General features: G+C 61.7%; 1 protein-coding gene across 1 annotated transcript; it reads right to left on the reverse strand.

Annotated features, from left to right (window-relative positions):
- Nucleotides 1-66: 66 nt before the first annotated feature.
- On the reverse strand, nucleotides 67-27,783 carry RBPMS2 (RNA binding protein, mRNA processing factor 2). The gene is made up of 8 exons (XM_064157144.1): nucleotides 27,417-27,783; nucleotides 15,362-15,439; nucleotides 14,790-14,828; nucleotides 13,870-13,932; nucleotides 12,514-12,664; nucleotides 11,434-11,582; nucleotides 1,760-1,829; nucleotides 67-1,508 (listed from the first exon to the last, which is right to left on the reverse strand). Exons 1-7 carry the CDS (start codon nucleotides 27,474-27,476, stop codon nucleotides 1,767-1,769), a joined length of 603 nt encoding a protein of 200 aa, XP_064013214.1. The 5' UTR covers nucleotides 27,477-27,783; the 3' UTR covers nucleotides 67-1,508; nucleotides 1,760-1,766.
- Between the last annotated feature and the right edge of the window lie 171 nt (nucleotides 27,784-27,954).

A 27,954-nucleotide genomic window follows, 5' to 3' on the forward strand; every position in this document is an offset into this window, starting at 1 on the left:
CCCAAAGCTGAAGGGTCCCAACCTCAAGCCCAGAAGACGACACAACAGACCACAGACACAAGAGAGTCACAGCAGCCTCTGGGTATATTTGTTGTTGTTGTTGTTGCAGTTCATACATTATCCAGTTTCACATTCTCATAGGATCAGCACTGTTAGAGCAACTTACTCTCAAACCTTTTTGCTACGAGCCAGACAGCCGTGGTCAGGTAATACTCAGAGCACTTCAAAGGCCAAGCCAGAAGATGCTAAGAAAAAACAAAACCAAACAACAACCAACAACCAACCCAAACAAAGAAAGAAATCAAATTGCACAACTTCTCATCGACTATTGCCTGACTGAGCCATGGGTACGAGACGACAAACCCCTTCTCTTCTCAAGCTTTAACTAAACGTTAGGCTTATCTTACAGCATTACAACTTCTCTTTCATCATCATCAATAATAATTAATTGCACACAAACACAGCAGAAATCCTTTATGATGCATAAATATTTCCTTATTCCACATGGTACAAAAATACTCCTAACTTTATTATTATTACTTTTTTTCCTTGTTGTTCAGTATTCCCATAAGGATGTGGCTGATTATTTGGCAGGACTGGATGCTCTCCAATCAATCAGAGGGATGTGGAAAAAGATCCAAAACAAAACTAACAGCAGCAGAAAAAGAGGAGGGAAAAAAACAACCACCCCAAAAGATTCTAGAAACAGCTGTTAAGATGGAGAGAGGAGGCTGAAGGAGGAGGGCAGGACAAACCCCACCCCTACCGCTCCGAGCCACCTTCCAAAGCAGAGGGGCAGGGACCAGAACAGAAACCCAAACCCAGCACAGCAAACTCGGAGGGTGGAAAGCAGAACCAAACCCAACAACCGAAAACCAAAGAAAGTAAAAGACTTCTCGGGTTGTTTTTGTTTCCGGGTGCAGTGCGGAGGGCAGGGCGGGGCAGGGAGAAGGGGTGAGACAAGGACGGGATTTGTCCAAGCCAAGTCTTCACCGGAGCAGGAAGAGAAACCTCGGTGGATCGATCCGACTGGCCGAGACCTGTTGCTAACGGTTACACAAAGGCTAGAACAAACAAACTCTACACTCACAGAGACACAAGTTAAGTGTTTTAATTCATGCCAGAAAACATGCAAAAAAACCCATTTTTGCCTTTCGATTTCCTTCAGCCCAGCCCCCCACCCCCGGGCAGGGTGAGCCCAGGGAAAGCCCAGGACGAGCCCAGGACCTAGCACCGCCACTCCGCAACGGCTTGGAGTCAGCGAAGCTCAGCTGGGGAGGAGATCCTGAGGATGGAGGATGGGTGGTTGGATGGAGGCAGCACACGGCCCACGGCAGGAGGGCTGTGGCAGCTTCACAGTCTGGGAGGGGGGATGCTGGCAGCCCCGTGGGGAGCACTCAGGGTGCCTTGTCCACTGGCCACGAACCAAAGCAAGAGGAGTCCGAGCGATCGTCCCTGGCACATGCCTCAGGAGAGCAGGGAAGAGGAACACAAGCCAAGGAGAGGCGCTGTGGGAGAGGAGCAGAGGTGAGCAGGGCTGCAGGGGTCTGCTCCCTGGCAGGGGCGTTTGCAGCTCTGTTCCTCAGCTCAGGGCTGTCCGAGGCTCTGCTGCCACCAGGGTAGATTTGGCCACATCACCCACTGACATAACCCAACCACATCCTCAAGTGGGTGACCCCAAGGTGCCGTCCCTCTGTCCCACAAGAGCCCAAGGAGCCCAGAGACAAGGAGCCAGTCCCCAGAGCAATGAAATACTTACTAACAAACTAACAGAACTGACGAGACTTCCATCCTTGCTGGGTGGCTTCAGAGGGAGGATACCAGCGCATCTGGAAAAGAAAGCCACGCCTCAGCTCCATCAGCCAGAGCCCAAACCTGCTGCTCCTTCAGGCCATGGACAAGCTCCACCGAGGGAAGAAGTCCCAACCCGAGGCTGCACCATGCTGGCACTACCAGGTGTGCCAGCCTCACTCTGGCGGGTCATGTAAAGAAAGGTTTAGGCTCACCAGGCACTGAGACCCAGCAAAGTCCTCCCTTAAAGAGGGCAGCAGGACCCTGCACATGTAAGCAGCCAGCAGCCCATTGCAGTGCCTGCCTCGACAGCTCAGCTACTTTCTGCTTATTGGCACAGCCAGAGGGTGACCTCCCCCCAGATTCACACCCAGCCTGGCCCTGCCTCACTGCAGCACAGGACACCACTGCTCGGGCTTGGGGAGCTCCTCGCCACCAAGCTGCCCACGAAGCTCTCCCACTGTGGCAGAGCACAAGGGAGGGACGGCTTGGCCCCCAGCACACCCTCACTCGCACACACACTCCAAGTCCCCCTGCTCAGGCAGAGCAGAGGCACTGGGGGTGCAGCAGCCAGAGGCGGTGGCTGCTCTGCCCTCAGGACCACGGGAGGAGGCATCAAGAGTACTTTTAAAGCAAAGTCTGTGTGACCTGTGTGGGGTGAGAACTGGCTCAGCCACCAGAGGAGAGTCGGGAAGGCTTCTACAGCACAGACACCAGAAGAGCCTCCAGGCAGACAGCAGCATGGGGAGCATTTGGCACAGCTGCAAACCAGCAAGGCCAGGAAGCTTCCCTGGCAGGTCACTGCTGCCAGACCTACTGCCCAGGCCTGCTCCTCGCCAAGGCAGGGCTGCTGCATGGAGACCCGACAGTAACTAAGCAGAGGCAGCAAGCTGGCAGCATCCAGGAGAACAGCATCAGACACCCAGCTGCTCTCTCCTGGTCCACAGGGTGCGTAAGGTCAGGCTGGGCTGGGAGCAGCAGCAGCCAGCTCTGCACCACTCGACTGAGTACAGCCCCAGCAGCAGGAGCAGCTTAGTCCTGCTGCTGCCTGCTCAGGGAGCTGACGTGCAGCAGCCACCCCCACTCTCCCCTCTCCCCAGCCTCCATGCAGGCAGGCACCCAGAGCAGCAGCTGCCTTCCGGGCTCTGGGTACCTGCAGGATGATGGACTTGGCTCTAAAATGGGTACGAAAGAGGCAGACCCCCCCCGGAGCCCAGCAGAAGCTGCTCTCCTTGCCAGACCGTGCTGGTAAGGTGGTCCCCTCGCCTGAACAAAGGCATCCAGGAGGGGAGGTGCAGACCTGTGTCTCCAGCCCCAGCAGCATAAGGCCTTCAGAAGAGACAGAGGTGAAAACCAGGACACCCAGAGTCAGTGACAGCCCTCGGGCTGCTCCCCAAGACAGGCACACACTCGGCAGATCCCTCCCAGCCTCACTCCTTTGCTGCCGGCAGAAGCCACCCGAGGCTGGGAGGTGCAAAGCCAGAGGCTTCCTGCAGACAGGCAGCAGACTGCCAAGGCCTGGACACTGCCACAGCTGCAGGACACCACCAGCCCACAGCTGCCAGCCAGCACAGCTGCCTGCTGTGTCCCCCCACCAGCACACAGGCTGGGAAGCCAACAACTGAACAGCCCTGAGGTCAGCTTGGGGACCTCAAGCCCTATCTCTTGTGATGGCTCCTCCAGGGAGGAATCCTGCAGCAGCCTCCCACCAGGCTGGATCAGGCAGCAGCACCACATCTCAGGCAGCCATCCACAAGTGGGCACCCTGGGCTGGTTGGGCTCCTTGACCAGACACCTTCACAAAGCAAGCAGGTGCCACCAAGTCAGCTCCCAGCTCCATGGCACACCACAGCCAGGTGCAGCCCAGTCAGCCTGGCTCTGGGTGGGGGCACAGAGGTCACCCAGACCCTCATTCCTCAGCAAGAGGTCCCACCAAGGTGCTATGCTGGTGCCAGGTGAGAGGGACCCAGCTCAGCTGCACCCTTGCTCACCATCCTGGGGCCACCATGCCACTCTGGGGCACTGCCATCTCCTTGCAGTGACACAAGCCGGGAATGCTTCAGCCTTCCGGGGCCAGCACAGCAGCTGCAGTGCAGGGACAGGGGTTCCTCGCTCCTCCCAGCACTGCCACTGGCAGGGAGCTGCTCACTCAGCAGTCACAGCTCCTCCCTGACCGGCTTCTCCCACTCCAGCACCTCTCTCTCCACAGCTGGGAGCAGTTTCTCCTGCCCGGCAGCAACAGGTCCCCCCCACAACAAGTCTGGAGCACTTCACCCCGAGAGCAGCCTCCAGCCCACGCTGCCCTTGGCACAGGCAGCAGCGGCACGCACACAGGACAGCCACCCCCTGCTCCACTGCCACAGCCTGGTGGCTCCTCGGGGGGCCTCACAGGCACACCTCAGCCCGAGAGCCCAGAGCTTCCAGCACCCCCGGGTTCAGCAGCGCTGCTGCTTCTCCCCAGATGGGCACCGTTTGCAGCTCCGGCACCAGCGAAGCTCCAGTCCCGGCAGACCTCCTCTAGGTCCTCTGCAGCACCCCAGCGGCAGAGCCAGAGGAACTCAGCCTGGAGGCTGGCAGGAGCTGGTGCAGGTGGTCCTGGGTGCGAGCTAAGGCTCTGACACGACGGCAGAGTGAGGGGATGAGACCTGCCAGGTCTTCCAGACCCCCAAAAGGTGAAGAGCTCGATGGGCTGAGGCAGGAGCAACCCCTTACTGGAAGGGAGGTCTCTGAACCCAGCGGGGAGCACTGGAAGCAGCAGCTTGGAGGCAGAAGCCAGGCCAGAGGACCATGTCCTTCAGGACTGGGGCACCTGCCAGCTTTCTCCTCACATCCCTCAAAGTGGCTCCCTGGCAAAATCGAGCTCCCCGAGCAGGGAGGCTCTGCAAAGTGAGGGCTGCCTGAACAGCCTGAGAGAGCAGAGCAGCGCAGCAGAGGAGCCCCAGGAGGAGCTGGCAGGACCGGCCAGAGCACTGCCTCTTGAGGGATGTCCCTCTCCCTTCTCTCCCAAAGTACTCTGCCAAGAAGGATGCTGAGAGAGTGGATGGAGACAGCCAGCACTGCCTGAAGGCAGCAGAGCAGGGGAGGCTTCCCCTGCCAGAGCTGCATCAGGGCTGAAACAAAGCCTGCAAACACCTCCTGCCCATGGGGACAGGACAAGCAGTGCCAGCCTCGTGCTGTACTCAACATCTGTCCGGAGCACAGCTGCAGAAGAGGAGTTTCTGCCTCTGCTTGCTGCCTTCCTGAGGCCAGGGGAAGCACCCAGCAGGGAAGGGCCCTTCCCTGGCTGCAGCTCAGGACCTGGAAGGGCTGCATCCACTGATCCATCCTCTTCTCCTGAGCTACTCCTAGGCCTGCTCATCCCTGCTCTGCCAGCCAGCCCCAACCTCTCCTAGGACCCAGGGCTGGCTCTACAAGTGGAATGGAGCCAGCCCCCTCCCTGTGTGCCTCCCTGTGCAGGTGAGCACCCAGCACTCTGGGATGCCCCTGGGAGCTGGCAGGACCTCCACCAGCATGGCCAAGAGCTGTACCTAGTTGCCAGTTGCTGATATGTAGAGTGGGGTCTGCAACTGCACTGCTGGCATGGGCTCACCTGGCAAAGGTGAGGAGCACTTGGAAGCAGAGGACTGGTGGGCTCCCAGCCCACCCAGCCAGCAGCCCAGCATCACCACGGGCACCAAACCATGCCCACAAGTGCCATGGCCACACAGAGCTGGAACACCTCCAGCCATGGGCACTCCACCACCTCTCCCTGGGCAGCCTCTGCCAGGCCCTCACCACTCTGGCAACAAAGACATTTCTCCTCTCCAACCCAACCCTCCCCTGCCACAGCTCCAGGCCAGTTCCTCTCCTTCTCTCACCTGAGGCTGGGCAGCAGAGCCCAACCCCAGCTCACTGCAGCCTCCTCCCAGGGAGCTGCAGAGAGCAATGAGCTCTGCCCTCAGCCTCCTCTTCTCCACACCAACCCCCCCAGCCCCCCTCAGCTGCTCCTCCCCAGCCCTGCTCTCCAGACCCTGCCCCAGCTTTATGCCCTTCTCTGGCCCTGCTGCAGCCCTCAGTGTCCTTGTACTTGAGGGGCCCAGAACTGCCCCCAGGATTTGAGGTGCAGCCTCTCCAGTGCCCAGTACAGGGACACTTCAGCCACCTCTTCCCCCAGGCTGCAGCTCACTGGGTGCCAGCAGTGGGCAGACTCCTGTGGGGCCTGCAAAAGCTGTTGTGCTCCATCTGGAAAGACAGCTGAAGGGGACACGACCCAGGGCATGCAAGGACAGGTGCCCACGAGGCACTGCCCTCATGCATCAGCCCTGCCTGGACACACATCTGCAGCCCCAGCAGCAGGTACTTCACCCAGGGCAGAAGCTCTTTCCTATGAGGGTGGGGAGGCACTGGAGCAGGTTGCCCAGAGAAGCTGTGGACACTCATCCCTGGAAGTGCTGCAGGCCAGGCTGGATGAGGCCTTGAGCAGCCTGGGCTGGTGGAAGATTGAAGATATCTGGTTCCAAGGCCATGGTGTTGCCCATGGCAGGGGGCTTGCAACCAGATGGTCTTCAAGGTCCCTTCCAAGCCAACTCATTCTAGGAGTGCCTTGAGCAGCCTGGGTGGGCACTGCTGCTTTGCCTAGAGTGTTGAGGTAGCTCCACACCGGGAAGTCACTTCTGATGCCATCCTGGGTCCAGTTCACTCCTCAGGAGCAATTTAGCAGGAAAAGCTGCTCAGAAGGTACCTGGAGATGCTGAGAGCATCTCCTGACTCCTGTTTAGGGGAAGAACATCTGCCCTGGGACAGCCTGCTCAGGGCTGCTTGGCCAAATATGTCCAGCAGTGAGTCATTGGAGTTTAGGAGGACACTGGAACCACAAAGGTCTTGAGGAGTGCTTCACAGCTCTGCCCAGAAGTGAGCCCTCCTGGGCAGCCTGACACAGGAGCCTCCAACAGACAGGTCACCAGGCCCTGGCAGTCCCTCAGTCTGCAGCACCTCAGCCCGGGGAGGGTCTGCCCTCAATTCCAGGACGTTTTGCAGTGAGACAGAACTATGCCAGCAGGCAGTGGTGCACAAGGGCAGGGCTCCTCTGCTCCAGCAGGCCCACCAGGGTGGCCCTTTGCTGCTCCAGGGCTCAGCCAGGCTGGTGACACCTGGGTGGTCAGACAGCAGCACCCCAGCTAAAGCAGCCCTGGAGGGCGAGCACAGCCCTGACCTCAGCCCAGCTCCTGCCCCTGCTGCCAGCTGCCCGGGGCCAGCACTGGAGCACAGCCTCTGCAAGCTGTCTCATGCTTGTCCCCAAGAGCAGCCAAGGCTCAGGAGATGCAGCTTGCTCTGAGCCAGCCCAGACAGCCAACAAGAGGGAGGGAGGGAGGGGAGCAGTGACCCCCAGCAGCAGGCTCTGCCCCAGCTTGGGGCTGGACTCCTGCACCATGATGTAGTCAGGAGCCAGAACTCCTCCTTCCACCCAATGCTCACTTGGGCAGGTCTCAGCTTTGAGGCTCACCTCCACCAGCTCCTCCAAGGCTGCTGCTAGCACCACCTTGGGCAGCCCACCCCAAAAGACTGGCACTTGTGAGCTTTCATGCCCTGCTCCCTACCTTAGCAGCATTTACCAGAGAGTCCCCTGGGCTCTGGATGCCTAACATCAGCCTTATCTCCTGCACCACCACCAGCATCACTCCTCTCCTTACCAAACAATCCTGTACCCAGACACTGCTTCCCAGGGCAAGCTGTGCCCACAGCAGCCTCCTGTCCTCAGGGACGGTGCCACAGCTGGAAGCATCTCTGCAGAGGAGCTCCAGGAGCACTGGCAGCCTCTGGTGTCTCCTGCTGCCCACTTAGAGCCTGGCTTCGAGACAGCGCAGAACAAGGGGCTCCACACTGGAGGCAGTGCAGCCCAAGTCCCTCAGGCAGCAGCAGGTGAAGCTGCTCAGCTGCTGCAGGCAGAGCAAGGCAAGCTGCAGCACTGGCTCTGTGCCTGTGCCAGTGCCAAGCCCTCCTCACCTTCCCAGGAGCCCAGCTCCACTCATCGCGCACCTCCGTCCCCCGAGGGCAAAGGCAGACCTGGCCCCCAGCTTTGGTGCCTTTTCCCCACATCAGCACCACACGGAAGCACTGCAAGAAGCAAGGAGCCAGGTCTGTTCCCTCGGGCAGAGCTGCCACAGCCCCAGGCCACCTTCCTGAGCTGCCAGCTCGGCTCCCAGCTCTGCCCCGCTGCCGCCTCCCGCCCCGGGACGGCACCCGAGCCCCACGGCCTGCCTGGCATCTCAGGCTGCAAGAAGGAGCCTGCTCTGCCTCCAGCAGCTGCAGAGGAAAGAGGTGAGGTTAGAGCCCGCTGGGGCAGGGCCTGTCCCGCCTGCGAGTCTGGCCCGAGGTGCCCGGCAGTGCTGCTGGCCGTGGTGCCCACTGGCATGTAGTCGTGTGCGATCCGCTGCCACGTCACTCACCTCCCCCACCGTGTGCCAGGAGTGAGCTCAAGGTGGATTTCTGGTTGCCCTCAAGGGGTCCGTGGTCGGGGAGGAACCAGGTTTGCCTCTCATGCCCAAGCAGCAGGGCTGTCTGTGCCCTGGCCCAACCGGGCTGCTCCCCTGCCAGCGGCGGGACCTGGCTGAGGCCGGCTCAGCCGGAGGAGTTGCTGTAAGATGGTGCCATGCTGTGTGTGCCACGTCATGTGCTGCCAGGTTGGAGATGTGGGTTAGAAAGGAGGCCTGGTGTCTCTCATTCCCCAGGCTCTGGTGGGTGGGTAGCGTGAGGCCCATGCACTGGGTTGCCAAGGAGGTGCGGGCTACAGAGCTGGGCAGAAGCTTGCAAGCCCCACGGTGCACCTCGGAGGAGAGATGGGTACCTTACCAGTCCTGCCGGGCGGGGCTGCCATCCTGCTTACCACCTCTAGGGATGGAGCTGCAGTACAGCCACTCCACTAGCTGCAATAGGGCATCACTAGGGTGTCCCAGCTCCAGGGACAGCTCTGACTCCAGGGCTAGCCTGCGCTGGCATCATGGCTGGAGTTCACTAGGGACATCAAAGGAGGGGGTTGAGAGAGGGTGGCAGGGAGGGGAGGCAGATGGGGCAAGCTTCAGGTCAGCAGAGTCCCTGCAGAGTCTTTGGCAGCACAGGGGCAGGCCATGGGCACATCTCCAGCAGCCTGGTGCCCGCCAGCAGCGTCACCCTAACAGGGCAGCTCAGCAGCACTGGCATCCACTGCTCCTGCCCTCCAGCAGGTGCCTCATGGCACCTCCTGCCCCTGCTTGCCGCTGCCAGCCCTCTGGGCAGCTTGGCAGGAGGCTGCCCAGGTGCAGGGGGTGGCTGCCTCCTCTCCCACTCACTACCAGAGGCCAAGCACTCCAGGTTCAGAGCTTCTGCGACAGCCTCCAGCTGCAGCTCTGCCCAGCCCCACCACAGCCTCCAGCCAACACTGACCTCAGGAGGAGCAGCTGCAGCTGTCCCATGTGCCCACCACCTCACCAGGCAAACCAGCCCCTGGCAGCCAGGGCAGAGGGCTCAGCACACCAGGACCAAGGTTACAGCTCTGAGCCCAGGCTGTGGGCAAAAGTTGTCTTCCTGCCTCACTCCTGCCAGGGAGAGGGCTCCAGCCCAGGGACTAAGCATCCCTAAGCTGCCAGCCTGAGTAATGTTTAACCCCATAAAACTTTACTGGTAACACAGAGTGCCCCAGAATGCCCCTGGCGAGGTCACTGCCAGCTCCAGGATGGGGCAGCAGGGCCGGCTTGGCCAGCTGCCCTCAGAGCCTCAGGAGCCGTCACCACTTGTACACCTCCCTAGGCACAGTCCTGCCCAGACAGAGAGCTCCCTTGCTGAATGCAAGCAGCTTGCCAACTGGAAGGCAGGGGCTAAGACCCCAGAGGGAAGAGATGTGGCTGAAGGCCTCCTTGATGCCCTCTGCTTCAAGAGGGCAGAGGTTTGTGCCCTCACCATGCAGCACAGTTTTGGTGTCCAACCCTCACACAGTCTCTGATGACCACCCCTGGAGGAGCTGCAGCAATGGCTTCAGCCTCAGCCAGAGGGTCTCTGCCTGCTCCTACCTGCCAGGCACAATTCTGCCAGCCCTTGGGCTGCAGCACCCTGGCACAGGAAGGGCAGGGAAAGGAAGACTTCTACTGTCCTGGGCTGCCTGGGAGCAGAGCAGACTCCTGCAGCTGTGGGCACCACCAATGACTTCTGGAGGGCACCAGCATGAACAGCCCCCAGAGAAGGGCCAGCCTGGCTCTGGAGAAGCACCAAGGAAGTGCTTGGTCCTGCCCCAGGCCCCTGCATGAGCTTCAGCCCAAGCCCAGCTCATCAAGAGAAGGAGAAAAGCAGCAGAGGTCTGCAGGAGAGGGACAGGACAGACAGACCGACCCAGGCAGGCCAGGAGCTTCCTTCCCTCCACTGGCTCCATGCTGGGTTTGGGAAGCAAGCTTGAGCTGAAGCTGAGCAGCTGCAACCCAGACACATGGGAAGCAAGAGGATGCCAGAGGGTTGGCTGAGCTGACCAGCAGCCAGGTGGGCAAGGGGAGGGCACACAGCTGCTTCCTCTCCATTTCAACAGAGAAGAGCAAAGCTAACCCCTATGCTTGGCAGGGCAGAGGTTAGGCCCCAAACACTCTGAGGTCTAAACCCAGAGTGCGACTGCCCTCACGGCACAGGAGCAGAGACCAGGGCAGGCAGAGCACTGCTGGCTGGGCACACCAAGCCCAGAAAGGGGCACCAGCTGGTCCTGCACAAGTGCTACCTAAGAGACTGCTTCTGCCTTGGCTTCCCTTTGCACTGCCACAGGTGCAGGCACCTCGTGTTGAAGCAGGGCTGTTGGTCTCGGCACATTAAAGCACCCCAGTTCCAGAGCCCCAGCCCCAGCCAGCTTGCCTTGGAGCCCAGGCAGCATCCCAGGGGCTCTCAAACAGAGGCATCCTCCTCTCTAACCTGCAGCCAGGGAGGCTCCTATCAGACCTCCTCACTGGGGCAAGCTTCTGAGCACTTCCTCCTGCAAGACACCTTCCTCAGCTTCAGAAGTACCTGAGTCACTTGGCCCAAGGGGGTCCCAGCTGAGCCCCTCAGCTTCTGCACCAAGCTAAGGCTGTTGCCTCTACTAGGACTTTGCAGAGGAGGCTTTGGAGCCCTTCCCTGCCCACAGCCCCTCGAGATGCTTTCCAGCCACGGGACCAGCTAAGCCAGCCAGAAACTGAGCCCTGACCTCCCACCTGCCTGTACCCCATGAAGAAGCAGGCTGGGCCCCCAAGGTCACAAATCACCACCCAACCCTGGCTGCCCTTGGCCTGGAGCCCTCTCCCCAGGGTCACAAATCACCACCCAGCCCTGGCTGCCCTTGGCCTGGAGCCCTCTCCCCAGGGTCACAAATCACCACCCAGCCCTGGATGCCCTTGGCCATGAGACCTCTCCCCAGGGTCACAAATCACCACCCAGCCCTGGCTGCCCTTGGCCATGAGACCTCTCCCCAGGGTCACAAATCACCACCCAGCCCTGGCTGCCCTTGGCCATGAGACCTCTCCCCAGCAGTTTGCTCAGGGCTGGAGGCCCTCCATGAACTCCAGCTGGGAGGAGGCCTTGCCCAGGAGGCAAGGTGCTGAAGGCAGGGTCAGAGGAGGCAGGCAGAGGCCTGGAGGAGCCTGGCAGGGCAGGGGGGGTTGGCAGCAGGGCAGTGCTCACCTGGGCGTGCAGGGCGGCGGCGGCGGCGGCAGCTGCCGGGTAGGTGAAGGCTGCGTGGGGGATGGCAGGGGTCAGCTCCGTGGTGTACAGCGGGTAGGGAGCCCATGCCTCTGGGGACGCGGGGATCAGAGCTGCTCCAGTCAGGTCATCTGGGCAGGAGGAGACAGGGGACAGCAGCTCAGGGGCTGGCCCAGCAGCCTGCCTCAGGGACAGGCTCTGGGTGCCCGACCCCAAAGGAAAGCTGGCACAGACCTCGGAGGCCAAGTCCAGCACTCCGAGCTCGCAGCCCCACCACTGCCACTCAGCCCCAGTGTCCCTCAGCCACCACCTCTAAGCCCATCCAGGGATGGGGACCCCCCACCCGCAGGCAGCCTGTGCTGGCATCTGAGAACCCTTGCTGGCAAGAAGTTTCTCCTCATGCCCAACCTGAACCTCCCTTGGCACAACCTGAGGCCCTTTCCTCTTGTCCTGTTGCTTGTTGCATGTGAGAAGAGGCCAACCCTACCTCACTGCAGCCACCCTTCAGGGACCTCCCCTCAGCCTCCTCCTCTGAAGGCTAAGCCACCCTGGTTCCCTCAGCTGCTCCTGACCAGACCTGTGCCCAAGGCCCTTCACCAGCCTGGTTGCTCTTCTAAAGAGCCACCCCGGGGAGGCACAAGAGCCCTGCTGCCTCTCTGTGACCAGCTGCTGCCCTGGGCTCTCAGCCTTGCCAAGAGAGGCCAGGGACACACTCATCAAACGCTGGGCAGGGTGGCTCACACACAGCACAGGGCTGGTGCCACAGGATGGCAGGACGGAGGGCACAGCTCTAGCACCACCTGAGGGGCTGCAGGGCTGCTCGCCCAACCAGGGCACACAGGATTGCTGCCTCGAAGCCAGGGATGATCTGAAGGACTTAAGGGATTTATAAAGCTACCAACCCCAGGCTCTGCCCTCCCACCACTTGTAGCGTTGGCCAGAAGCCTCAGCAGCTGCAGCAGGCAGCTTTGGTACTGGGTATGGCTTCCCTCCCAGCCTGCCAGTGCCCCCAGGGGTCAGCATCTCCCAGGCTGGACCAGCCACAAGCCTCAGCACACTCACAGGGGTCTCGTGCAATGAAGTGTGCCCCCAAGGCAGGGTGGATGTTGGTGGGGTTTGGTGTGGCCATCAGCTTGCTCTTGGCCATCTTCGTGTTGGCTTTGGCAAACTCTAGCCGCAGGGTCTGGGGGTTCTCGGGGTCGAAGCGGATGCCCTGGCACAGAAACACGCACAGGAGGCTCTCAGAGCTTTGGGTCCAAGCACAGCCTGTGCCCACTCAGAGAGCAAAGCCCAGCTGGAGCCTCCCTTGCCCGCTGCTCAGGAAGCTGGAGCTGGGATAACCCCACCGGTCCTGGAGCTCCTATCCATGGTGCTGCAGCTCCTGTCAGCCTGGGCCAACACCAGGGCACGGCCCCATGCCCAGGGCAAGGGCCCCAGCACAGCAGAACTGGATCGCAGTCTTGCTGCCTGGATGCCACTAACGCATCTTGGGTGTGCCCACCAAGTTGCCCACCCTCAAGCCTTTCCTGAGCTGCAGCAGTTTGGGAGTGCTGCAAAGGTGCTGCAGAGCCTGCTCCAGGCAGCTCTGGCCCTGCCACCGACACAGCAGCATGAGGAGCCTGCAGAGGGCCTGGCAGGCCAGGAAAAGGACCTGCTCTGGCCTGCCATATGCTTGCCACCAGGACACTTGGCAAGTGAGGCTTGAACAAGGCCATTAGCCCCAAACAAGTCTTAAGGCCACATGGAGCAGCTTCACATGGAGTCCACCTCACCACACACAGGCCCTGCTGAGCTCAGCCCAGGGCCTCCACAGGAGAGGCTGCATCACAGGGTGCCAACTGGGCATTCCCCTATGCCCCCAGCACCTCTTCTCATCTGCCAACTAAAGGTTGGCTCCCCAGACCTGCTGCTGCAGGTATCCCCAGGCTGAGCTCAGGTCAAGCTCCCAGCTGAGTGCAGACAGCAGGGGGGGAAAGCACACAGGGACACAGGTAAGAGTGGAGCAAGGAGTGGGGCTCAAGCCACAGCTCCTCACCGTGCAGCAGGCAGCACTGCAAGGGACAAGGGTCAGGACTCGCAGCCTGGATCCCCTCCTCGGGGCAGGCTACCGAGAAAGGAGGGGAAGGACAAGTTGAGAAGCTGCTGCCCTCCCCTACACCACCAGAGGTCCTGAAGCAGTCTTCCAGCAGCCAGAGCCTGCCCTGGCAGGGAGCCTGGGGCAGTTTGCTGAGGTGCAGCTCTCCTGCCCCCTCCCCACTGCCATGCTGCAGGACCATTTGGCCTCCGCACTCAGGGGCACGGCTGAGACAGCCTGACCCTTTCCGTGCTTTGGACAAGCTAAGCCCCACTCCAGCCCCCAGCTCCAAGCCCACCCCAGCAGGGTGCAGGGCCCCTGCCCCTCCCCAACCAGATACTCACATTCAAGGCATTCTTTGCTGCTTCTGCACCAGCTCGGCTGTCGAAGGTCACAAACCCAACTGGCTACAAGAAACAGCGCTCACTTCAGCTGGGATCCTCCTCCAGCTCCTCAGACCACCCTGCCACCCCCTGTGCCCCAGGCAGAACAGAATCCCAGCATGGTGCAGGTCGGAAAGGACCTCTGGAGCCCAAGCCCTTGCCAAAGCAGAGTGGACCAGGGCAGGGCATGCAGGATCCTGTCTAGGCAGGGTCTGAAAGTCTCCAGAGAAGGAGACTCCAGAACCTCTCTGGGCAGCCTGCTCCAGGCCTCCAGCACCCTCGCACCAAAGAAGTCTCTCCTCATGTTGAGGTGGAACCTCCTGGGTTCCTGTTTGTATCTCTTTCCCCTTGTCCAGGCACTGGGCACCACTGACAAGAGCCTGGCACTTTCGTCTTGCCACACACCCTTAAGGTGTGTGTAGGACAGCTTGCAGCAAGCAGCTAAAGCTGAAGGGGGGCTTCAAGCAGAGCATGAAGGATCTTGGGGTCACCAACCCAAGAGCCCTGCTCTGTGTCTTCCACCACACCAAAATGCTTTGGCATTCCTACCCACGGGTGCCCCACTCACCCTGGGGACCCCTAGCAAGGATGCCCTTTGCCCACAACTGGGACTGCTGCCTTGACTGGGGAAGGTTTGTGGCAGCTGAGGGTGCACCAGGTCTGTCCCAGCCCACGTGGCCCTGGGCAGTTTGGGGGGATAGGAGCCAGGAGTCACCCAGCACAGGCTCAGAGCCTGGGGCCAGCAGCAGGACATGAGTGAGCAGAACCCAGCTGAGGCACGGTGCTGAACGCAGCGCATGGGATCTGTCCCCCCTCCCCTCCTTGGGACGTCTGTGGCTCTCTAGCACAAGCCAGACCCCCAGGCTGGGAGGAGGAGGTACCTGCTTTGAGGTCAGCTTGATGAGTGATCCTTCATAGCCCTGCAAAGGGGAGGAAGAAGTTAGTGCCAGGTTACCAAAGTGCTGCAACATGGGACAGCCCCAGGAGCTCCTCTGGCAGCAAACCCCTCCCACAGGAGCACTGCTCATCCTCCCACCAAGATGGGGGTGAGGTTCAGGACAGAGCAGGTATCTCAGCTGGACCCCTCCAGCCCACTTCCCTGCTCTGCACCAAGCCCCAGGACCAGGACCTTGTGTGGTGCTCACCCTGTGCTCGAGGGCTGCAGACAAGAGCAGCACCACCCGGGCTGGCCTTGGGGCGAGTGGCATCTAGTGAAGGATGGGCAGCAGGACCAGGACACTCCTTCAGAGGCAGGGCTGGTCCAGCTGGGCAGCAGGGCTGACTGAGCAGCCTGGGGTCAGCAGCATCTCTGCCACAGGCTCCAGTCATGGGCAATCAGGCTGGTTTCATGCCAGCTTGCCCAGACTTCCAGATGAAGCCTACCTTCCCCCTTGCCTCCCCTCTGGCAGGAGGCAGCTCCTTTCCCGGAGGCCAGGTGTGAAGATCTCCTTACCTTGAATGGTCGGAAGAGCAGGTAGAGCTCTCTGGGCTTGATGTCCACGGGAAGGCCACTGACAAACAGCGTCCGGACCTAGGGCAGAGGGCAGCCAGGGCTAGCGCAGGCAGCTGCTGCCACCAGCCTGGCAGCAGGGGTGGGACACCCTGCCCCACAGGTGGCCTTGCAAGCCCCAGGCTACTCCAGGCTGGAAGAGGCTGCCAGGCTGCCCTTCCCTCCCTGCCCCCAGGCATTCAGAGCTGTGCCCCAGCTCAGGCTCCAGGGCAGCCTGTGTAGATGGGGACATGGACGCAGCCTCACAGGCTGCCTGCAGCTCCACGGCCAGAGCTTGAGGGCTGCCAGGACACCAAACACTGCCAAAAGCACCACCACAGAGCAGAGCAGGATGGACACCACCTGTGTCTCCAGCTCCTTCTACAGACCTCCCTCTTCTGCTCCTTCCCTCAGCCTATCCTGGCACTTTCCTTCAGCCCCCAGCTCAGAGACAGCTCTCAGCCCTGGCAGACACCTCACTGCCATGGTGGCAACAGCCCTGGAACACCAGAATGGTTTGTGTCAGAGATGACCTCCAAAGCTCATCCAGTCCAAGCCCTGCACTCAGCCCCAAACATCCTCCACCAGAGCAGCTTGCTCAGAGCCCTGTCCAGCCTCACCTTGAACATCTCCAGGCATGGGGCCTCAGCCACCTCCCTGGGCAACCTGCTGCAGTGTCTCAGCAGCCTCCTGCTGCAGAACTTGTTCCTCACATCCACTCTCAGTCTGCTCTGCTCTCATTCCAAACCATTGCCCCTGGGGCCTGCTTGTAGCCCTTTCAGGGACTGGCAGGCTGCTGTTAGGTCTCCCTGGGAAGACGATTTGGGGTTCATCCATTCACCAACAAGCGTCAGACCCTCAGAGGTTGCTCCCAGTGCTTGCTCTGCTGTGCTCAGGGCAAAGCCAACTGAGCTGCACCACCTCCACGTGGGCTGCTGCTCTGTCCAAACGCTCAGCCTGCCGGAGCACAGGCACCGCCCCGGCAGCAGGCTGCTGCAGGTAGAGCCTCTGGAAGTTATCTACCACAGTTAACATCAACAGCCAGGAGGAAGAAACAGTGCTGAAGGCCACTGGCCTGGGAGAACTCTGCTCAGCAGCCAAACCACCAAGGCCACCCTCTCCCTGCACGGGGAGGTGCTGGCAAGCAGCCTATTGCCAAAGGAAGTAGCATGAGGCTATGGAGACTTCTTGTGAATCAGCAGAGAGCTGGGAAGGGACACAGCAGAGCTCACCCAGACCAGGCACCACTCATCAGGAAGGAGCAGGAGACCACAGGCTCACAAGAGCACAGCCCAGGCAGCACTTCCAAGCAAGGGGAGACAGAAGGCTGTGGGAAGAAGATCCTAGAATGGCTCTGGTTGGAACGGTCCTCAGAGCTCATCTACTCCATCCCCCCTGCCATTCTGACCCTGCTCTGCCTCAGCTCCAAACCATTCCCCCTTGGCTCTCCCTGAACACCCTCAGCAAAAGTCTCTCTGCAGCCTTCCTGCAGGATCCCTTCAGGCACTGGCAGCAGCTCTGAGGTGCCCTTGGAGCCTTCTCCTCTCCGGGCTGCACACCCCCAGCTCTGTGTCCATGGCATGGGGATGATGTCCATCGAGTCACCCCCAAACAAGCCATGAGGTGCTCATGGGACAGCTCTGATGCCCAGATGTTCAGGATGGCACCAGAGCTGCAGAACACACAGGACAAGGAGCCCTGGGCCAGAGGCCATCTCCTGAAGTGACCCTGTCCCATTTGCAGGGCAGCTGCATTCTGCTCCCACACTGCACCACCTGCTCAGCCACTTCCCTTGGCCAAAAGCAGGTTGGATCTGACACTTCCTTAAATACCCCTGGTCACCAAAGCAAGAAAGGCCTTGCTGGCCCTGCTCCTGGGCTGCAGGCAGCAACCCTCTGGACACAGCAGCATGCAGCAGAGCCTCTGCACCCTTGCAGCTGTGTTCAGACTTCCCCAGCCAGGGGAGCTTCTCCTACCTGCAAGAGAACACAAACAGCTCCTTCAGCACCTGTGGCCAGGTCAGTCCCACCAGGACAGAGACAACCTTCAGACCAACTCTGAGGGCAGCAGTCAGGAAAGTCTTGAGGTCCTCTGTCTCCTCTTGCTCTCCCCTGCAGGGCTGCCACCCTGGTGACTGCCTCAGCCAGCTGCTGCCACCCTGGTGACCACTGCAGAGCCCTTCTGCAGCCTGCTGCATCTGGAGACTGCTGCAGAATGCCACCACTGGGCACCCTACCTTGCAGCACAGGGCACCCTTCCTGTGCCCTCCCTTGCTCTCTCAGCATGGGCAGCCTGACCACTCCTGCCAGCAGGATGCCTCCTCACCCAGCCCAGCCCCTCAGTTTGCTGCACCTCTTCAGGGTCAGCTGATGCCCAGGCTGTGTCCTCCCTTGTTGGGGCAATGGGGACTGGGGGGAGGTGCTGAGACCTCTGCTGAGGTCTACCAAGGTCTCAGCACCTGCCCCAGCCCCCTCTTGTAGGGCATGGGTGGCACACATGTGCCTCAGCCATGTGACAGCACCATCCAAGGCCTTGTCAATATTTCAGGAGCTGAGCTTTGCTCAGCCACCCCCTGGATGGGCTTTCCTTTCAAGCAGACAGGAATCTGCATCCGTGTTGGGCCTCCAAATGGTCCCATGATGGGTCCCTGGGTAAGTCCTTGCGACAGGCATGAGGGGGAACAGAGGTGCCCTGGTTGCTCAGGGAAGGAAGGAGGAGCCAGCCTCATACCAGCCTGGGCAGAGCAAGGCAGCTGCCTGGCACAGCTCTTGGGCAGAGCTCCTCAGGCCAGCCCCAAAGACAGGAGCAAGAGGGTTTCTCCAGCAAGCCGAAGATCTTCCCTTGGCATCCAGGCCCCAGTCTGGCACTGGAAAGGGGATCCCTGCCAACTCACAGCCCCCACCAAGGGCTGGCAGCACAGAACTGTCGGGGCTGGAAGGGACCTCAAACCCCCTGCCATGGGCAGGGACACCTCACGCTAGATCAGGCTGCCCAGAGCCACATCCAGCCCGGCCTCAGCACCCCAGAGAAAGCCTGGACAACCCCAAATGCCTCCAGCTGGCATCTTCCAACAACAGACAGATTAGGGAAGGTGCAGGCTCGGAAGAGCTCCTCAGAAGCAAGGAGCCCAACTGGTTGGTTTCCTGAGGTCTCTGCAATTCAGCACATCCCATGAGTGATTGGGAAGGGGCCAAAGGGAGACCAAGTCAGGCAGGGCAGGGCAGGTGGGAGAGCTGAGAGGGACCTTTGTGGGGCAGAGTGAGGCAAGCCAGAGCCAGCCTGCTTCTGAGATCAGGTACAAGCACAGGCCCAGCAGCAACAGGCAGACAGCAGAGGAGATCTGTTACCCATAGCAGAGGGCACCTTGCCAGCCTGGGCAGCCCTGTGGCTCCTTGCCCTGCTCCCAGGAAGACCAAACTGTAGCTGAGGGCAACAGGACCTGGACAAACATCTTCCAGAGGGTTAACCAAACTAGGACCCTGCACTCACCCCTCTGCAGCCCATAGCTGCTGGCTTTGAGACCACCAGGCCACCCAGGCCTTGCAGCCCTTGCACTCAACATGCCACACCAGGGCTGGCATCTGCCCAGCTCCAGCTGCCTGCCACCAAACACCAGAGCCATGCAGCTATTCTGCCTCTCCACAGAGCAGCTGGAAAAGCCACAGGACAAAAACTCAACCCAACAACACCCATCTGGGGCTAGCCCAGGGCTGCCTGGGCCAAACCACCTGTCCAGCAGGAGCGTGGAGAAGGCACAGCAGAAGAGCTCTGCAGGAGCTCTCGTGCTTGCTGCTAGACTCTGCTGCCAGCTGCTGAGCAGGAGATGGGAGGCAGGAGCAGCCCCAGGACAGCAGATCCTGCTTCTCTGTGGGTGTGCAGTGAGGGTGCTGGGGGGTCTGGGACAGCCCAGCAGGGTCACACTGCTGGAGGCCCTGCAGAAAGCTCCTATCCTTCCCCATCCCTGCCCACTCTGGGGACATCCCCAGGCCAAGCACTCGGCAGAGGTGGAGGAGTGCCATGAAAAACAGGGTTTGTGCCAGGAGGGACAAGACCATCTCCTGCAGAGGGAAGCTCCCAGCACAGCTTCCCACGCAGGAGGAGGGAGAGACAGCGACAAACCCATTTGGTGCTCTGGTCCTCGGTGGCCCCAGGGCAGACCTTGCACAGCTGCATCTCCCCGAAGAGAGACGGAGCCAGGGAGGGCAGAGCCATGTGCTTAGCACCGGAGAACTTCAGCAGCGACACCTGCCACAGCCTCAGCACTGCCCAGCAAGGGGCGGGTGGGAAGCGTCAGCCCCAGGAACCTTCTCCCGCGGAGCCGCTCCGGGGGCGCTCCAGCGCTGGGCTCTGTTGGGAGCTTGCTCCGGCTGCCCCCCGGAGCCAGCAAGGCTGCCCCTGCCCTTCTGCAGGATCGGCGGCCCCAGCTGCCACCCACCGCCCTGCTGCTGCGCAGCTGGGGCCGCCCCAGCCCCCTGCCAGCGGCCAGGTCCTGGGGCCACGCTGGCAGCGCCTGTGGCACGCAGCGGGCAGGGAGGGACGCCCGAGAGACACCGAGCCAGGGCAGGGACGCGCCGGTGCCTCACCCGCACCGTGCCACCGGGAAGCCGCTCCCGGCTGCAGGCCCTCGTTAGCTGGAGGCTGGCACACGCCGCCGGGGCCACCCAGCCCTTCTCCTGTGCCCCCAGCAGAGAGGACCCCCACAACGTCCTGCTGAGCAGAGGGGCGAGCCCTGCCACGGCACCCGCACGGCGATCCCAGCAGCTCTTCCCATGGGAGACCATCCCGGCTGGGCACCTCTCGGGCACCCGGAGCCACCAGCAGAGACGCAGGGACACAGAGCACCGTGGGCAGCGGCACTGCAGCCGCGGCCACTTGGCACCAGGCTGCTGGAGGGCAGCAAATCTGCCCTGGGAGGCAGGGAGAGGAGCCGGCAGCCAGGGGAGTGCCCAGCAGCTCAGCCACAGGCAAGGAGGGCTGCAGGCATTTCCCTCTGAAGTCAGCCTCTTGCACGAAAGGCACCCAAGGACCAACATCCTGCTCCCCCAGGGGGAGGAAAGCAGCCCGACCACGGGGCAGCCCGAATGCACGAGCTCCTTGTCCCCAAGGCCACAGCACGCCACATGTGACACTCCACAGCTGGACCGTCCCCTCCCCGGCACTGCTCTCCTCCCGTATCGAGCAAGGGATGTCACCGGGCCGGGCGCTCCTGTGGTCAGGGCAGGAAGGCGTCGGAGGCAGGGGGAAGCCGGGAGAGGCAGCAGCGCCTGCCCCGGGGAGCAGGAAGCACATGGGAGCAGATAAGCCCGGGGCAGCGCCCGAGAATAGGCTCAGGAAGCGCTGCGGGGGTGGCTCTGCAGCGCAGCCCCTGCCCGCTGCCCGCCCCTGCGGTTCGCCAGCATCTCGTGGGCACGACGGCACCCGGCAGGGGCTCCGAGCGCTGAGCCATCCGAGGCCAGCCCAACCCCAGCAGACTGCTGTCCTGACAGGGCAGCTCTCCAGCCCTAGGGGATGCCTGAGCATCCTCGGGCAGGCTTCCACCTTCTGCTGAGCTGGAGCAGGCAACCACAGCGCTGAGGGACGCTCACGTCCATGCTTGCACTACTCAGCCCCTGGCTCCAGAGACACAGCAGCACATCTGGGGACCCACAGACACTGGGAGCCATGAGCTCAGCTCAGGGACAGCTCTCACAGCAGCTGAGCCTGCTGCAGCCCAGCCGCTTCTGCATGCGCGCAGGTATTTGTCCTCCCAGCAGGAGAGAGGTGAGGCAGGTCCCTGCCCTGAGCAGAAGGCGCTGGTGCAGATGCAAGACCCTCACAAGGTACATTCTCACCTTCGGTCCTGAAACAAGCACATCTGCTGCTGCTTCAGCCCACCACAGTGACCGCTGGCACAGGACTGCTGCTTCCCAGAGCCAGGGCACAGCTGCAGGAGGCTCCTCTCAGCACGGCTTGGGCCAGCACACTAATGGCCATGCTGCAGCCCCACGGGGCACCCCTGGCACCTCCACTGGCCAGCTGCGGGCAGCTCTGCCACAAAGCCCCCCGATGGAGAGCTGGGAGCCTGCTGCAGCTCTGCTGCAGCATCACCACAGTGACAGGGAGACCGTCGAGGACACCAGGACTAAACCACCTCCAGGATGCCCCAGACAAGCCAAGTGTTCTCTCCACGGCCACAGCTTGCTCTGGCCTTCAAGCCACTGCTGTGGGTGACCCAAGGGGGACACTTTCAGACAGACACTGATCTCCTGACCTTAAAAACAGAGAGACACAGAACCCCAGGCCAACAACTTCTGACACACAGTTTGGTACCAAGGCCCAGGCACACAGTAACATGAGAAGCCACCATCACGTCCCCTGAGGACAGGGCCCAATGCACCTTCCCAAACCAGCTGGGCTGTGGAGCAGGGCTGCAGCTCCTGCACATGGCTAAGGCTGCCCTGCAGAGTCCTTGGCATTACAACAGCCACAGCCTATGGTCCCAGCAGCTTGGGCTCAGGAACCAAGGAGAGCAAGATGTGAGGCCAGCAGATGCAGCCTCCTGCAACTCTCCTCTAGACAACCCCACCCCAGGAGCCGCCAGGCTGGCTGGAGCCAGCATCTTGGATCTGTGCTCTGCCAGCCTGTCCCATGGCAGGGTCACCACTGGTGGGCTTAAGACTGTTCCTTCCTGTAGGGCACAGAGCAGAGATCAACATTCTTTGCCTGCCCACAGGCCTAGGTGGGGGAGATGACCTTCACCAGACAGGTGCACAGAGCAAGGCTCAGCACCAGCCCTGCTGAGCACTGAGGTCAAAGCAAGCCTCACCAAGAGGTGTCCACACCTTGAGTAATCTATCACCTACCACAGGGGCTGCATCCCCCAAACCATCCCAGCAGCCCTCCCTTCTGAGGCTGAGAACAGCAGCCCTGGGGCAGGCAGCCTCTCAGTCACACCATGACCCTGCAGTGCTCCAAGTGCCCTTGCCAAGCCTGCAACACCCACTCCTGCCATGTCAAGGGCAGGGTCACCTGGCACACATCTCTGCAGAGTGCTGAGACCAGTCTGCCCCAGGGCACATCCTCCTCAGCCACACTGGGCTGGCTTGGGGTCACAGCTCCTCAGCACAGCCCAGCTTCAGCAGCTCCAGTGCCCTGGAGTCCCACTGCCCTGCTCCCTCACCAGGGCCAACTCCATCACTCTGGGCACGCAGGAGGAGCTGGGCTGCAACCATCCCACGGGGCACAAAGGTCTTCTGAAGCACAAATGCATTCTTTCCACATGCAGCCACGTCACCCATGCTCAGGTAATGCTGGCAGCTGCTGCAGGAGGCCTTCCCTGCTCCAGGCCTTGCCTACAGTGCCCAAGCACCCCTGGGAACAGGCTTTTGAGACTGCACCTCCAGAGCTGAGGAGGCTGCTGGGTCCCAGCCAGTGCATGGTATGCCTGCAGAGAAGGCAGTGAGTACTGAAGGTGAGGTCCTGACCACCTTACTTCCATGCGACATCCTGGTGAGGCTCCAAGCCAAGAACAGGCACCTGGGGGTCCAGAAGAGGCAGCACTATGGCTCTGTGATCCGAGCTGCAAAGCCTTCATCACTTGGCATGACCAAGACCAGCAGGTACAAAGGATTTTTGAGCTTCCATGCCAGTTCCAGCAAGAGCCATGCCCGACCTCCCACAGTGCCAGTTCCTCTAGAAGAGGCACAGAGAAGGGCACCAAAGCCTGAACCACTCTTAACTACCTTCCAGGCACCTCAAGAGCATCCTTGCTTTGCTGTTGGGAAAGCAAGAGTCCCTTGCTAGCAAGGGAGCCTTTGGCACTTCATGACTTCCACAAGCACCACCAGAAACCACTTCATTTTGAGGCCAAACAGGGAAGGCTTCAGTCAGCAGCTCCTCAGATTAGGGCAGAGCACCTTGAGATTGGATGTGAGGAACAAGTTCTGCACCAGGAGGCTGCTGGAACACTGCAACAGGTTGCCCAAGGAGGTGGCTCAGACCCATGCCTGGAGATACTGAAGGTGAGGCTGAATAAGGCTCTGAGGAACCTGCTCTAGTGGAGGACGTCCCTGTGATTGCAAGAGAGTTGAACTGGATGAGCTTTGGAGGCCCCTTCCAACCTAAGCTACTCTATGACTGGCCATGGAGGAAGACTGACTTCTGAATGTGGGTCTCATAGCCAGGCAGCAGCAGCCAAGCAGCACAGGAGGAACTCCACCACGAGGTCTAGTTGGGATACTGAGGCTCAACACAACTTAGACTCATGTCTAAAACTTAGATCTGAAAGGTGAGGGGGAGTGAAGGTCCTTCACAGTGTACTGCGAAGGTGCAGAGGCACCAGGACCTGAGGAGATAAGAGGGAGATTCCCACACCCTCCCTCAGCAAGAGCCACTCACTGACAGAGCAAGAGGAGCTCTGGGAACACACCAGTTCCCAGAACCTCTGCCTGCGTGGTGACACCAGGCTGTCAGCCCAGCCAACAATCTGTCACTGACAGCAAGCTGCAGCTAACACTGAGGGGCCGCCTGCAACGCATGCAAACAGCTCTGCAGCACCATCCCGGCTGAGCTGCACCAAGCACAGAAGGAAAAGCTCAGCAAGTGGTGACCAGCGCTGCCAGAGCCCCGAGTTCCCTCTAGCCACGAGCAGCAGAGTCAGTTGACTTCAGAGATCAGCGATTTGTTTCAGAGCAGAGGGCCAGGGTCCCTGCACGGCAGGGATTACAGCAGCCAAGAGATGCCTGGCACCACTCCACGCACTGCTGCAGGCAGCCGGCGCGGACGGGGGCGGCGCTCCCGGCTGCTTCTGCCACCCAGCAGCTACCGAAGGCCAGCGATGGGGCAAGGAGGCTGGCCGGCAGCTGAGAGCCCTCTGCCTCCCTAACCCTAACGGGCAACACCACGGCACCGGCAGGGAAGAGGATCCTCTCCTAGCAGAGCTTAGCCAAGCAGCTTCTCCTGGCCCTCGGGTGGGCTCTGCCAGCCTCACAGAATGGTTTAGGTTGGAAGGGACCTTGAAGATCATCCAGTTCCAACCCCCTGCCATGGGCAGGGACACCTCCCACTAGGCAGAGGCCTTCCACCAGACCTCGTTTGCTGATTTCCACTTTCAGCAGTCCATGCTGGCCGAGCCCCACCACAACAGCAGCAGCCACCACACACAGAGATGCAAGCAGGCCTTGAGCCTTGCCAAGGGAAGGGGGCCAAGAGGACACGAGATAACCACAGACTTCAGCCATCTGCTTTGGGCATCCAGACAGCCAGCTCCTGATCCCCCCCACTCCCCATGGATCTACAACTTCCCAGCAACCTCCTGAGAGAGCAAGGACAAGCATCAGAGTAGAAGCAACACTTCTGCACCAGCCAGGGTGAACACACAGGGCCCTCACTGCAGCGCAGCCACAACAGCAGTGTCCACGGAAAGCAAGGAGGCTCCTCCAGCTGCCAGCAGCATCTCTGCCTGCAGCAGGGGGGTGGCTGTGCAGCACCTAGGCAGCTGCCCGCTGGCAGGGCTCCTGGGGGCGCAGGACATCGCTGTCACGCAGGCTGGCGGCTGCCTGCAAAGCCAAACAGGAGATAGCAGCGAGCAGGCAGGGAGCGAGTTCGGGGAGGTGTCTGGTGAGGAACAGCAGGGACTGACACTCGGCCTATGTTTGTTTAACATTCCCGTTAAGGACCTGGAGAGGAGCAGCAGCGGCATTCCTGTCCTCTGCATGTCACCGCGCAGGAAGCGGCGGCGAGATCCAGGGGCTCGCAGAGGAGATAAGGGGAAGGGCTGGAGCTGGGAAGGGGCCTGGCCCCGCCGCGGGCAGCGGCACTCAAGCACCTGGGGAGGCGCTGGGGGAGGCTGGCAGGACAGGGGTGGGAACGGAGGAGCGGCCGCAGCACCGACATCCCGCGGCGCGGGGAGAGAGCCCAGCAGAGCCTACCGGGCCCCGCCGGGGCAGCCCATGTCGCACTGCATGTGCGGTTTGCTCTGCATCGAGGGAAGCTCCAGGCAGAGGGTAGGCGGGAGAGGGACTAAGCCCCTCAGGGCCCTGTACGCAAGGTCACTCCTTGAGCCATCTTGGCAAGGAGCTGTTCCTGCTCAGCCAGGAGAACACAGGGAAAGCAAACTTCAGAGGGCTCCTACAGGCTGAGTGACCAGCACAGAGCCCAGACAGCAGCTTCATCATCCCCAGCATCGTTTGTGGTGGATGCTGGCGGAGGGAGGACTTTCCAACAGCAGTCCCACCAGGCATGGGGACAAGCCCTGCGGCAGCCCCAGCTCAGCCACCTCCAGCACGGGTCAGCTCTTTGCTGCACCTCTGGACACCGAGTGACAAATGCATCCAGGGAGGTTGCAAACCACCTAGCAGGGTGCACTGCACTGCCCTCTCCCTGCACACACCCAGAGGAGGCCCACGGCACAGGGGAGACCACTCGTGGTCAACTGTTCCCTAGGGATACAGCATCCAATGGGGTTTTCCCAAGCCTCACTCCAGGGGGGACTGGCCTCTCCAAAGGGCTGCCTGCCATTTCCAGGCTCCCCAAAAGCAACAGCTTCCAGCATCCACTTTGCCAAACCTCCACCCAGCAGCAGGGAGAAGGCAGCCCTGCCTCAGCACCCAGCCACCCTCCATGAGGCACCAGCACCGGGATGCACCGAGTGGGATGGATGTCAGGGAGCTTCTGCAGGCCAGCAAACAACTGGTCTGAGGAGTCACATTGAGTCTCCCCTGTGCCCCCTCGGCACCAAGCCTCCCCTCACCAGGGAAGTGGCACAAGGCCCCAGGTGCTCTGTCTCTACCTACCCTCACCAGTGCCTCCCAATAAGACTGGGGTGTGCCACCAGCAGCATCATGTCCACCTCCCATTGCATCGCCCGAGCCCCGCTCTGTGCAGGGAGGGAAAATGCTACGGGCACCACCTGCCAATCCATTTCACCCCATTAGCCAGGCCAGGGCTGAAGGGCAGCGGGCAGCTGGTGCTCAGGCAGCCCCACGACGGGTGGTGGGAAGAGCCCGGCGCCATGTTGCGGCAGAGCGAGCGCACGGCACTGGGAGGAGGGTGAGGGGAGGGGGCCACAGCACCTCCCAGCTCCCCGGGGCCAGGCGTGGAGGACTGCAGCAAAACGCTGCCGAGGCCGGGAGCTTCCCAGTGCCCGCTCTGAGAGCTCGAGGGGCACAGCCTCAGAAGTTTTGCTCCAGCAATGATGCCACCACCCAGCCAGTGGCTCTGACAGCCAGAGGACAGCCATGTAGGGCTGCAAGCTCAGCCTCAGCATGGGGTGATGGACAAGTGAACCTTGGGGGCCCACCTGGAGTCCAGCAGTGCCCAGGCTCTGGCTTGCTACAGCCACCCAGGGCAGGGGCCCTCTGGCAGGGAGACTCACAGCCCTGCTCCGGTCCCAACTAGGCTGGTCTCCACCCCCGGGGTGCCAGTGTGTCCTTATCAGCCTACATGGGTAGAGGAATGCCGGCTGCAGGAGCCTGGTGCCCTGCAGCCGCTAGGGCTTGGGAACAGGACATCATGATCACAGGCATAGCCTGCACCGGAGGAAGCAGGCACCCGCCAGTCGCCTGCCCCCCGAGGCTGCACCGGGCAGAGGACAGGGCATCCAGCTGGCAACTGGGGCTCGCCCGGCCGAACCCAGCCCTTGTCCCCTTCAGCCGCTGCGTCTCGGCTCCCTGACGCCTCCGTACTCCGGCTCCCACGGCTCGGCCTGAGTTCTCTAGCTCGCCGGTACTCAATCTTCGCTTCCCCTGCGACCCAAGTGCCCAGCCCCGGCGCCGTGTCCTCTGTCCCCCGACCACAGCCTTGCGCTCCGGCCCCGATTCCACAAAACCGCATCCCTGCCGCCTCGCTGCCGCTCCCACGACGCCCCGGAGCCGCATCCCAAGCACCCCAGCCTCAGTTCCCCGACGCCCTCCTGCTCCATCCCCGCTGCTCCTTCCTCGACGCCGCACCGCCGGTTCCTCTCTGCCGTCGCTCCCCATCCCCACTCCCCCGAAGCCCCGATAATGCAGCCCTGCCGCCGGCGCCCCGTGCCCCTGCCCACCTCCTCCTCGACGTTGGCACTGCCGTTGGTGTGCTCGGTGTCCTTGTTGAGGTTGCTCATGGTGGGGTGCCGGGGACGAGTGGGGTAGGGTGGGGGTGCTGGTGCCGGTTGCTCCGGAGCTCGGCGGTGCCGGGGTGGAGGTGCCGGTGCGGTGCCGGTGCGCGGGGGCGGTGCGGGGCGGTGAAGCGCTGCCCTCTCGGCTCACATACGGCGTCCCGGGACCGCGCCGCTGTTAAGGGCTGGGCTGGGCTGGGCCGGGCCGGGTCGGACCGGGCGGAGCGGGGCCGAGCGGAGTGGAGCGTAACGAGCGGCAGCTGCGGGGCCGACGCGCCCCAGCCCCCGCCGCTCCCGGTGCCGCCGCCGCGCACGGAGCAGCGGGGCCGGGACCCGCCCGCCCCCGCCCCGCCTGCCCAGGGCCGCCCCCGGGCCGCCCGCCGCCAATCCCGGCCCGGCCCGGCCCCCTCCGCCCCGGGGGGGTGCGGGGCATTTTTGTGTTGTTGTTGCCGTGGGGTCAGGGAGGTCTGCATCGTCTGCTCCT

Source organism: Pogoniulus pusillus, chromosome 17, assembly GCF_015220805.1.
Source record: "Pogoniulus pusillus isolate bPogPus1 chromosome 17, bPogPus1.pri, whole genome shotgun sequence".
In the NCBI taxonomy this organism is placed as follows: Eukaryota; Metazoa; Chordata; class Aves; order Piciformes; family Lybiidae; genus Pogoniulus; species Pogoniulus pusillus.